Raw genomic sequence first — 12,281 nt, forward strand, 5'->3', positions numbered from 1 at the left:
TATTTTCCTACTTAACGCATTCCCTAACCAGTTACATTTCAGGTGCTAAGAGAAGCCAGACTGTCAGAACAAAAAGGAAAGAAAGGGAAAATAAGGCTGCTGAGGCGGAAGCGGGCTAAAGAGGAGGAAGGAGGAGATAGATTTTAAAGAATGGTTGAAGAGAGAAGGAGAAGAGAGTGGATGTGACAGAAGGGTAGGCAAGAGAGTGGAGAGAAGTCAGGGAAGAGGGTGCAGGTAGAAGGAAATGAGTGGCAGGGCTTTGGGCAGGGGATGTGTGGGGTTTCAAATTAAAGTAGTGGAGACAGTGCTGTGGCAGTGAGACAGACAGTGGCCATGCAGGAGAGCAGTTTTGTCTCACCTGGAGAAAAGTGACTCCTTAAAATCTCTTAAATTATTTTGTAAGAGTACATTAGCCTGCACTTTGTGATTTTATATTCTACTAATGTAGCTCTTACCATCAGGGAAAATGTAGATGGTTTATATGCACTATAAATACTTTTTTCTGAACTTTGAACTGTAATACAGGTTAAGTAGGTACTATTTTCATGTGTCTGTGATATAAACTACTGCTATGTAACAAGGTTTTTTTTAAAGCTCAAGCTGTGTAATTAGAAAGCTGAGGAGAGGATTAATGTGCTTTATCCCTTGGCAGTTGTGGTTTTAACATATGAAGACTGAGAAATTCGTCTGACAAATAGGAAACTGAGAAACTCATCTGACAAATTTGAGTGTTTTTTCAATGTTTTGCAAAGTTGATCTCAACATCTGTATCATTTAGAGGGATCAGTTCTGTTTAGACTCGAGTAACCAGGAAATAATACGCTGTTGCTGAAATCAGTACAACTATGGATGTCAGATCTCTACGCTTACTGTTTTAGTTAGTTTGCTTAATACTGTTTCACTTTGGTTTAACATGTTAAGGGTAAAGCTTCTACAGCATAAGACTTGCAAGGATACTAGTGTTTAACAGAGAAGCTGTTTTACAGTTAACCAGAGGACACAGAATTTTCTGTCTGTTTCAAGGCACCCTTCATTTGTAGAGCTGAAAGTAGATGCAGCTGTAACAGTTTAATATATTATTTTGCGATTATTGGAAAAAATTTGTATTAACTAATTTCACATGGTAAAAGCAAATTTTGAACCTGCTCCTACTTAAGAGTAAATGTCTGAAGAATACTGCTTGTAGCTGAGGTTTTTGAGGGGCGTCCAGTTTAACTTACTACAGTATAGCGGTAATCTTACAGTCAATGATCTCTGGGATTTTCAGGCTACTTCTCTACTCTGAATTTGCATACATTGGCCATGGAAGTTATTCTGAGCAGTTTTTCCCGCATTCACTATCAGTCTGGAAATAATAATTTGACATATTTCTTTAAAGTCCTGTTTGCTTTGGTTGCATCTAAATAAAAAGGGGGGAGGAGTGTTTTTCTAGGGGTACACTTGTGCCTTCTTCGTCTTCTTCCCTCCTTTATATATTTTATCATGTGCAACTCAAATATTTGTTAAATTATTTTTATTTTTTTCAAGTCACTGATATAGTGGAGGCATTTATTTAGCATCTCTGTAGAGATACTGTTTGCTAAACATCCACTCTGAAGATAAGGACTTATTTGGATTTTTACTTCTGTTCCACATTTTATGGTCAAAAAAGCACTAGCAGGGTCCCCAAACTGCCTCCTAACGTGTCAGGGAGAAGAGACAAAGTTTAGCTTGTCCATATTAGTCGGGATTTTGATGGATGCAAGTGTAGTGTCTCTGCGCTGTGACAAACCGAGGAAGAGCAGGAGCAGGACTCACTGTGTTGGCCTCCAGGCTGTGCTCATGGCTGCTTACCCCTGAAGAGCTGCGCTGGGAATAGCAGGTGTACAGAACAGAGGACCTTGCTTCCCTGAACTGCAGGATGGTTTCTGACGCTGGCTTTATTTAACAACAGAGATACATTTCTAGGCCTTCTGTGATTGCAGCGAAAGGTGTGGTAAAGTCCAGACCATGGTGTAGACACCTTCCAAAAGGCAGCCTGGCAGCATGCACATGGTCCAGTGAGAAAGTTCCTGCTGCCCACAATGTCCTCGAGCAAACAGGGCCTTCCGTGTCCTGGCAGGAGGCTGCGAGCAAAGAGCTGCTCCACTGACAGAGCCACAGGATAGGAATGAAAAGCAACCCCGTGGGAGAAGAAAAATGGGGTTTGGCTGGATTGACTCTCTGCCCTGACTGACCACAGCACCCCATGGGACCAGGGGTTTGCAAGGGGAGGAAGGCAGAGAGGTGCAGGCTGCAGTCACTGGAAGGGATGGTCTTAAAACAACTGTGAAAGCCACATCCTGAGGTCTTCTTAAATAAGAAAGTTCAAGCTAATCAGCTCAGCTGAAAACAGTTTGTACTATGTCTAAAGATACTGCGAAGGTACTAAGAAAGAAGTAAAGAACATCATCTTCTTTATTCCTTTTTTATAATGATTCTTGGAGGGGGAAGTGAACAAGGCAGTTGTTTCCTTTGAGATTGATACAGCAGTAAGACAGGGAGATTTTGCACATACCGGAAGTATGAGACTTCTCTTAAACCATATTGCTGTATCTTTAGCTGGCGTCTACAGGAGGCAGATGACCCTGAGTTGTTATAATGTCCATGATAATTGGAATTAATTAAGGACCTAAGACACAGTGAAATTAAACCCACGCTGATAAAGAATCATAGGATAGTTTGGGTTGGAGGGAACTTTCACAGGTCATCTAATCCAAACCCCCTGCAATGAGCAGGGACATCTTCAGCTAAATCAAGTTGCTCCAAGCCCCATCCAGCCTGGCCTGGAATGTTTCCAGGGATGGGGCATCTACCACCTCTCTGGGCAACCTGTGGCAGTGGTTCACCACCCTCATTGTAGAAAATTTCTTCTTCCTGTCTAGCTCGGAATGAAATTGCAGGTCACTTGTATCAGTGTACGTAAAGAAAAGCCTAGCTTTAAAAATTCAACTTAATTTTCAGGTTTAAAATAATACACTAACATATGATCGACGGTGGATGCTGCATCCAGCTGTTGTTGACCTATCCATCTTCACTGTCCCAGAAGGAAAAATTAATTTGCTTTTCTCCAATTTCTCCTTTTTCTTTCTTTTTTTCTTTTTCAGAAATATTGCTGACCCTGAGGATGGTTCGATTGCTCCTTTCTTCAGCTGACTGGGCTTACAGCCCCAAATCCTTACCGGTTTGAAGAGCTGTGTCTGTTTGTCGTGACCCAGCCGAGCTGCCAGCGCTGGTGGCAGCCGCTGCTGCCGCAGGACTCGGCCCCGCCTGCCCCAGGGAGCCGGGCGGTCCTGGCCCAAGAGCAGCCTCTTCTTTGACAGTCTGAAGCTCGCGGACAGACAGTTGCTCAGTCTGTTCACTGCATTCACCTTAGTGCAACTTAGATCTCTCCTGCGAAGTAAATGTTGACAGGCAGTTTTCATAAACCATGTCAGATTGAATGTATTTAAATGTATGTATTTAAAGAAAAACAACCATGCTCTCGTTCTGTTTCTGTTTAGTTCTAGACTTTGGTTTGGTTGGGTTTTGGTTTTGTTTTTTTTTTTTTTTGCTTTGTTTTCCCTGGCTTACTCAGTCTGGTGCAAAGGATTCAGTTCCGTCTGAAAACTGGTGTTTTAGACTAAGGCCTGCATTTTGGGGCGGAGAGTAGGCGTGGAGGAGGGTGTAGAAGCAACGTCTGGTGCATCTAGAGACCTCCAACGAGCACGTTCCACTGACAACAAGTCAGAGAAGATGAACCAATGTAGAAAACTACACAGACCAATTTTGAATGGGGTTAAAGTTGTAAAACAGATGAAAATTACCCTGTGAGAGCGCTGTTTATAAGGGGTGTTTTGTTTGGGTTTTATGGTAATGTTTATAATCCAAAAATACAAGTTGGTTACATTTGTTTCTGATTAAATTCCTGGCAATCAGCAAAACTTGATTTTTGTAATCTGACTCTCCTGACTTCTGTCATCTTCATCTTCTTTCTAATAGAATTTAAAAAAAGACAAAAAAAGGTTACCCCTTTATTTCCCTGGGTGTGTTTCCAGCAACCTGGATGGCCAGTTACTGGGTGCTGAACAGCAAAGTTCAATGGTAATGCATGTACTGATTATGGTAGTGGCAGAATTGGTGCATAATATCAAATAGCTCAAGATACCTGCTTTAAAGCATGATAATTTATGGGTCCCATCCCCTTAACTGGGAAAATAACAATTCTTGTAATACCTATAGCAGATATCACTACAGACTTCACCACTATCGTGTGTTTCTGATTATTTTAAAGCAGTGTGAACTACAAGGATGTTTTGTAAGGTACACACAATCCAGTTTATATGTAAACAAGCAATAATTTAAGTTGGAAACTTAAGTGTTTTACTTGTATAATTTTTGTGAGATATACATGTTGTGAAGTTGATTCCAAATGAGGTACTTCAGTATTAAATTAGATATCTTCTTAGCCGTGTGTGTCTCCTGGAAAAGTGTTTTGTAGAGGATCACAAAGCCTTGATTAGACCTAATTTGTAGGCTTGAGACTTCTCATTTTCTAAACGTTGTGATTCTGCTCATAATGTCATTTAACTAACCTATATTATATGCAGCCACTGTAGGAACCAGTTCTTGATTTTTGTATGTTTATATCCTTTCGTAACAAATCTTAGAAAAACTGTTACTAAGCAGGCCATTGTTAGGGGGCAGGGTTTTTTTCTTGCCCACTGTGGTTGGAATAATCTTTTAGTAAACTGACACCAGTTTCTGAGGACTTTAAGTACTAAGAAGTTGATGGGTTTGACCTCTATTTTCTTTCCACTGACCCCTGATCCACAAACTTGCTAACCTGAATGCAGATTTTTTGATGTCATGTAAAATGCAATGCATTTTGTAATATCTCATCAGCCATGCCTTTTAGGAGTGAAAGGTTTATTCTGTTGCCATTTAGTGTGCTTTGGTTTTCAGGTAGGAGTTCAAATAGAATAGCAGCCTTGCTATATTAAGGCTGAGGAAACTATGATAAAGATGGTTCAAAATAGGCTGTTTCTGTAGAAGGCTTTCGATGAAAGCCCAGGAAATGTACAGTTGTGTTTGTCCCTAAGGAGGGCAGCGCCACCATTCTAGAGAAACAACATTTTTCAGCTGTCCCTGTTCTGTTACCAATTCAAACAAAATATTCGTTCAGCTGAGCCATCCTCTTTACCTGCTGATGGGAAACCAAAATAACCATCAGTCCTGAGATCTGCAGCCTCATTCCTACAGGAAGATTTTTGTTAAACTTGCATTGTATATCTGACAAAAAGTGACTTATATAAGATCTGTATAAATTTGAAGGAATTAACTTCATGGACCTCAAAGTGTAAATGACTTTTAAAATAATTTTATTTCTATTCATTCTCTTTTGGTTCTTAACGGTAACCTCTTCAGATAGATTATTCTTTTTCACAGTGGACAAAATAGTTTAAATTTGTCCCATTTCACGACAGACCTGCAAACTCTTATCATCTGTAGTGATTATGATACTTCATCATCCATTGCCATTTGGAAAGGAAGGAGATTGTACCTATCACTTTGGCTCCATTTGGGTTCATCGTGACTTTAGTCATCTTCTAACTAATGAAAGAAAAGTGAGTGAAGGAATCTTCTGATCATATTGATCACTATGGAAACAACAAAAAAAGCCAAATCAATTCCCTTCATTATCAGTATTTTTCATCCTGTATACAGTAAATTGGTCGGAGAAAGTACTTGGATTTTGTTTAACAGAACAATTAATCAGTGTTCTACTTACTAAATGTGAAAGGCGCATAATGTGAAAAATAAGCATATATACATGGTCATGCGACCTGTTTAAGTGTTCATGTAATGTGGTAAGGTTAAAAAGTGAAGTGAGCTGTTTTGCTACAATGAATTAATTTGTACTTGATCTTTAAAATATTGTCCCACACCGGTATCCCTTTGGGCCTGTATTAATTAAAAGCAATGTTTTTGCAGTTTATACAATACATTTTTTAATCTTTGTTTAAAAGCGGAATTCATATGAGCTTAACAGATGAAATGGGTGGCACAGCTCCACTTGCAAAACCCAAAGATACACAATCAGTTTTGAAATGCAACTTAAGCCATTAATTGTTGGTGTGAATTTAAAAGTTTTCTAGTATTTGTATGGTAGTATGCTGCCTAAGAGCAAAAGCATTCTCTGCACAGAAGAAAATTTACTGTAGTGGCTTTGATTTTAATTAGAATTTTCTCCCTGTTGTTTCTTTGTAGACTAAAACAAAACCTTTTAAGTTTCTTACTACAGGTAAAAGCTATGTGCAAGAACCTCAAAATGCTAAAATCTAGCATAATGCCTTAGATCTGTTTTTAAGTCTTGTATATTCCTACATAGCTGTCTGATGTATTATATTTGTATAGTGAATTGTGTACAATTTTGGAATAAGTGCATCATCACTTAATCTTTATGTTGTTCAATAGAGATGATGGACACATTTCTTCAAGCATTTACTGTCATTCAGTTTTTTCCCTTTATGTCATTTGTGGGTTTTATTTGTACAGTTCATCATGAAATTGCATCTGAGATGTGTGTATATGAAAAGATTATACAAGGGTAAAATTAAGCAATATATAAACTATGGTTCTTCAGGAGAAAGCTTACAGTGTTTCAGGTTGTGATTTATTTTCAAAACGGAGTTGACTCTGAACATCACTTTGTTCACCTGCATTGATGTTTGTATTTCTAGTGTGAGCAGTTTATGCAAAGGTAGATATATTCAGAGAAATTTTAAATACATTTATGCAAGTTAATATTGCTTTGCTGATGCTATTTGCTTATTTGATGTTAAATAATGCTATTGTAAATAAAGAATTCTGTTGTTATTGCATCATTTAATAAATTTTAATGCCTTCGGGTTTTACATGGCTTTAGAGATTTCAACGTGTTTCTGTTGTGTCTTCATTTATTCATCGAAGGGTATAAGATCTAATACTAAAGCACTAGAGGGTAGATAAATCAGCAGGTTTTAAAAAGACAGCAGTTTTTCCATGTGGAAGCTGCTTATATATTCCAGCTAGTTGTTGCTCTCAAATCCTTTTTATCTTTATAGTGCTATATTAATGGAGACATGTTTATTGCATAGCTTAATGTGAAAACAGTTGACTATGAGTACTTTTTATATCGCAGTCAGGACAAAATAGACATCTTCCATGATGGTTTCAGCAGAGGCAGACCCTGAATGGTGCGAAGTGGGACGGGGTAGAGTTAAGGGCTGGTTCTCCTTGCTGTGCCAAATTTTTTCATTTAAAATACCTTGAAATGTTTGCTTGTTTGATTTAAAACACACAAACATAAAAGCAGCTACCACAATGTTTGTTTATCAGAATCATCTGCTGCTCACTCTGGGAAAAGAATGAGGGAGAAAAACTATTTATGTTAAAAATTTTAGAAGAGTACTCCAAAGAGGATTTATTTAAGACTTCCAAATATTCTTACCCTTTCACCATTTCTAGCAAAACAACAAGGCTTCTCCTGCAGTTCTCTTGGCTTCAGCAGAATGATGGTGATCCTTGGATATAAGGATAATACAGCCCCATTAAGGAAAGCAAGGAAGGGAGAATGTTTCTCCCAATGCAAGTTCAGAAACAAGTAGAGAAAACATCTGGGTATAGTACAAGGAAAAATGTTTCCTATTGGAAACTTGCCTTTAGGCACAATTATTCCTTTATTAATAATAAAATTTAAAATTCTTGACAACTGGTTTAGCTAAGACTCCTGATGTCAACCTAAATATGATGAGCTAATGATGACCTCTGATGTAACTGACTTCAGGAAAGAAAAGTGCTGCCTTTACCTTTCTGGATCAGGCTTTGTTGACAGAGACTACTCACAGGGATGGAACAGGGGTGCCCAGAGGCTTTGAATTATTCCCCAGCTTTGTTGCTCCCTGTGTATCCCAGTTCTCCATGTGTTGTGCACAGTACAGGAGAAGAGCTGCATGTCACACTCTGCTTGGGGTCAGGCTATGGCAAGGGAAGAGATCAGCTGGGGGGATCTGCCCTCTGCCTTGGCCTCTCGGGCTCCGAAGTGTGGAAGTAGATATGCGAAGCACAGCCTGAGTGAGCCTCTTGACCAAATTCTCCCTGTCTCCTGAAAGAAAAAGTGTGGTGAAACCTTCACGATAAATGAATTTTTGTGCTGAAGAAAGCAGAACCCAGAGCAGCCTTGGGTGGTTCTGTGGCCCTGGGCATGTAACAGGTACATACAACTTGTGTCGTTGTGCCTGTCTGTGCTACGGTGTTTCTAGATGCATGTACACTGCCTCTACAGGGACATAGTCCACATCAGCAGAGCAGCTCTGCTTGCTCCTTGTCCTTTCCTATAGCCACAGCAATAAACCGCTTCTGCTCTGACCTGATTTAAATCACAATTAGGGTTATTTCCACGCAACATCTGCTGCTGTGACTGGGATTTACGTGTCCTGCTTCGCTCGGGAGGACCATCAGCTGCTCTCTGCCAACTCCCTGGTGCTGTTTGAAAATCCCTGCTGGGACTTTGGCTGAGGGTCATCGGTAGGCTCCTGTGGCGTGTGGGGATGGCTCAGTTCCAGGTTTTAATGCGGGTCATTCACTAAAAGTTCCCACTCTTTAGGCAGCTAAAAGAGAAGAAAGATCAAAATTTATCAAGTCCTTCAGAGAGGTAGGTCAAGAAATGTCCAGGTTGGAATTACAGTGTGAATGAACCTGTATGAATGGTGGTGCTTGAGAGTTGGGTGTTGAAGGCTGCGTCACTTAGGGACAGACTCTTGGGACATCTCTCAGCTGCAAAAGAAATTGCCCAAGCAGTTAAAGACTCGGGTGGTGTGACCAGCCCCATGAACCATTCCCTGTCTCTGTTTCAAATCTGAGCTGCCTTTGGTACCACTGCTCATAACCCCAACCTTGGCCAGCATGGTAGGCTCATTCTAGATGTTGTCACCTGGAGAGACCCCTCACATGTTTTGTTTCCTTCTCCTTAGTTTCTGGTTCTGGATTGTTGCCTTGGGAGTGAAAAGTATACAGGTGATTGTTTTGAGGGGATTAAATCTTCTTGGAGATGCCTGAACCTCTTCTCCTACCCATTTGCCACAGGTAGGTCTCAGCTTTGCACTCCAGACAACACAGGCTCCCTCTGACTTTGTTTCCCCCAAAAGAGTGAAAATGGGACCCTGTCAGAGGAAGGTCCACTGCCACCAAAGGCAGCTCCAGCTCATTTTGTGCACACACTGTCCTCTCTGAAAGCCCAGCAGTGTCAGTGTCCTCTGTGGGTGTCTTGTGTCTGTGTGTCTCTGGGATTTGTGCTCAGTTTTGCTACTGGGTGAACCTGCAAACAGTAAAGAGGTGGCCACATCCCCCAGCCTGGGCAGGGATCCCAGGTCCCTGGGGGCTGAACTCCAGCAGCCATGCAGGAGGGTCCTGGGCTGAGGCTGCTGGAGGAGGCACATACTGTAGTCGTTTTGTAGCCAGCAGGATCTGGATGAGCTGTAAGTATTCTTGAGATCAAATGTATATAATCCTTATTTGATGGCACACCAATCTGATGTTAATATGCCTTTAGTGTTAAGTTTGTAAGCCAACTTCTAGAGCATTATAAGGGCACCCTAACAGGACCAGTGCTATTACAGTCAGTCCTCAGGTTAATTGGAACAAGTGGATTGGAAAATAGATTTTTATAGAAGAACAATAAGCTGAAGCTGAAGGCCTAGTGATCCAAATTTGTAGTGTGGGGGATGAAATAAGAGGTTGACCAGAGTATGAACAAGACCTCCTCCTGTAAGTAACAGATCACTTCCAACCATGAACTAGATAAATGGTGTTTGCTATAAAGGAGTTGGGAAACTGAGAGAATCAGGCTAAGGCTGAGCTCTCTACAATTTCAATTTACAAAGCTGGGAAATAATTGGGTAGAAAAGGAAATGCACAGTTGCAAAAGAACAGCCTGAGTTTACAGAGATTTAAACCCGATAAAGCCAAGTAGCAGAACCGAGTAGTACAGAGGAAATCTGTGAATTATGGGGGAAAAGTGTCATCTAACTCTGCAAATAACGTATCTAGAGGAAATGTGAACCTCCTGTGGCTCCTGCCATTAAACAAATGCGTACCATCCTGTTTGTGCACAAAAGGTGGTTGAGCAGGACAACCCAGGGTCAATCAGTATGACTGGCAGCAGCACAAGAGGTCCGTATGTCCAAGGATGCCTGGATAACTCCCTGGTCCAATGGATAGGTGTTTTTTTACTTCTTCCTCCCCTGAGGAGCTAGAACCCTTCTGGGGATCATTAAAAGATTCTAGCTTTAAGAATAGCATTTTGGGCACAGGGGACAGGCCAGGTGACAGTTTCAATGCCAGCCAACACGGTGTTCCCCCCCACCTCACTGAGCAGCAGCACTCACTGGTGAAGGGGGGTCTGTGCAGGGCTGAGACAACATTCAGACCCTCTGGAGAGGCAGGAGTCAGGCTCATTCACCAGGGCTGCAGGAACTTTGCTTTAAATACTTCAGTTCATACTGAATACACTAAATAAACTACTCAGCCACCACTCACTGAGGTATTTAAAAATGAAGAAAGTGGGAAAACTGAGACAACCCCCACCCCCATACAGCTGCTGAGGAGGTGGAGTTGCTCCAGCTCCTCTGATGCACCCGGGGATTTGTTCCTAGGAGATGTTCCTGAGAAGATAGTGCAGGAGAGGTGGAGAAACTCTCCTATTGCTCCAAAAATATCTCTCCCACACCAGTTTCAGGCTATAGTTCACTTCATCACTTCACATGAATTGTACTACAGCTACTCGGGAAGCTGGAATGACCCACAGTGAACCTGATCAGAGTAATTTACTTGGCTCTCTGCAAACTGCAGGGCAAGAGGCTTCGAGAGACAAGAACAGATATTCCTGCTCTTGTTCATAAGTCCACTCAGTGGCCCACCCCAGCAAAGCAGGATTGTGACTGTATAACAGGATTTGTTGGCTCCAAATTTTAGATTAGCTCACTACAACCCTTTCTTGCATTCATATATATTCTTAAGTTATTTGTCTATTCTCAGTCTATTTTGAAAGCAACAGATTGCTTTAGTGAAGTCACTGAGCTAATGATGCCCTCATTAAAATGCTGCCATGTCTAAAGATATGGCTAACACTGGAAAAAGAAAGGTGAAGCACTTTAGTGTGTGATTTCCCTTTAATTAGTAGTCCACCTCAGCAGAGGCTGTTATTCTGCTACTCCCTGTCCTCTCCTATAGCCATAGCAATAAACTGCTTCTGCTCTGACCTAAGTTGTAACTTGGATTATTTCCACAACAGCATCTGGTGCTGTGACTGGGATTCCTACGTCTGTGCTTGTCAGGGCAAGTGCTCGGGCACAGAGAGCCCACAGGTGGGAAGCTGGGCATCAGGGTCTGCTGCGGCACTGCGGTCTTCAGAGGATCAGGGGACTGCTCGTAGGTGTAACCTGTGTGTATGAGAAGGTGTAGGAGGCAGAGCACTTTAAGTCTGGAGTAAGTACGATGTAGAGTGGGAGTAAGAGTGATGATGAAGACTTTGTGTCCAAACTGAGAGGCAGATTGGAGGGCTTGGGATGCAGTTTTTTAAAACAAAAAATCTAGATTGATCCAAGGAGATGACACCTGAGGCCACTTAGGTGACTGAACGCTACGCAAGCAAGCTGCAGGGATGTCCCTCCCTGCTTGTCTTTAATGTGCATCCTCACATCCCTGTGGAGAAGGAATACCCTCTACAATCCTTCAGTGAGGGAGGGAAGCTGATAGACTGCTGATTACTTCATAACAAGACATAAAATCATAACAAAATCCCGAAGGAAAAGGAAAGCAGTACTTCAGCAGCCAAAAAGCCAAATGCTATAGGTACATGAACATTGCTGCTGATCATGGCTTCCTACTCTTATGGGGAGATGAAGGCAGGAGGCTGTCGAGAGCCCCGTACTCTGGGTGGGTGGCTCTGGCCTGGGGGACATCTGTAAGGTGCCACTGAGCAAGGTGCTAAATACCAGTAGCCATGGGACCTGCTCCTGGTCTGGCACCCAGGGGCTGCTGGGCAATGACAAAGTCCCCAGGGCTCGTTGTAAGCCTTTTCTTTTTGTTGCCATAATTTCAGAGTCAATTTTCACTTCACATGAAGACATGCTCCACTGCTGGCAGCAGGGATGCTCCACACCAAGGGGTGTCCAGCTGAACCGAGTGTGTGTGAGCCAGAGATTTCCTCTCCAAGTGAATCAGCATTTCTGTTTGCCCTTCTT

The 12,281-nt window shown here is 41.8% G+C and overlaps 1 protein-coding gene across 6 annotated transcripts in view; it reads left to right on the top strand.

Annotated features, from left to right (window-relative positions):
* NCOA2 (nuclear receptor coactivator 2) overlaps positions 1-6,934 on the top strand; it is a 189,973-nt gene extending 183,039 nt beyond the window's left edge. For all 6 annotated transcript variants that reach the window (XM_071804021.1, XM_071804017.1, XM_065830022.2 and 3 more), the window contains one exon: positions 3,126-6,934. In XM_071804021.1, coding sequence (XP_071660122.1) covers positions 3,126-3,137 — 12 coding nt within the window. In that variant the 3' untranslated portion in view covers positions 3,138-6,934. The remainder of the gene's footprint in view (positions 1-3,125) is intronic.
* The last annotated feature ends 5,347 nt before the right edge of the window (positions 6,935-12,281 follow it).

Source organism: Patagioenas fasciata, chromosome 2, assembly GCF_037038585.1.
Source record: "Patagioenas fasciata isolate bPatFas1 chromosome 2, bPatFas1.hap1, whole genome shotgun sequence".
Lineage (NCBI taxonomy): Eukaryota > Metazoa > Chordata > Aves > Columbiformes > Columbidae > Patagioenas > Patagioenas fasciata.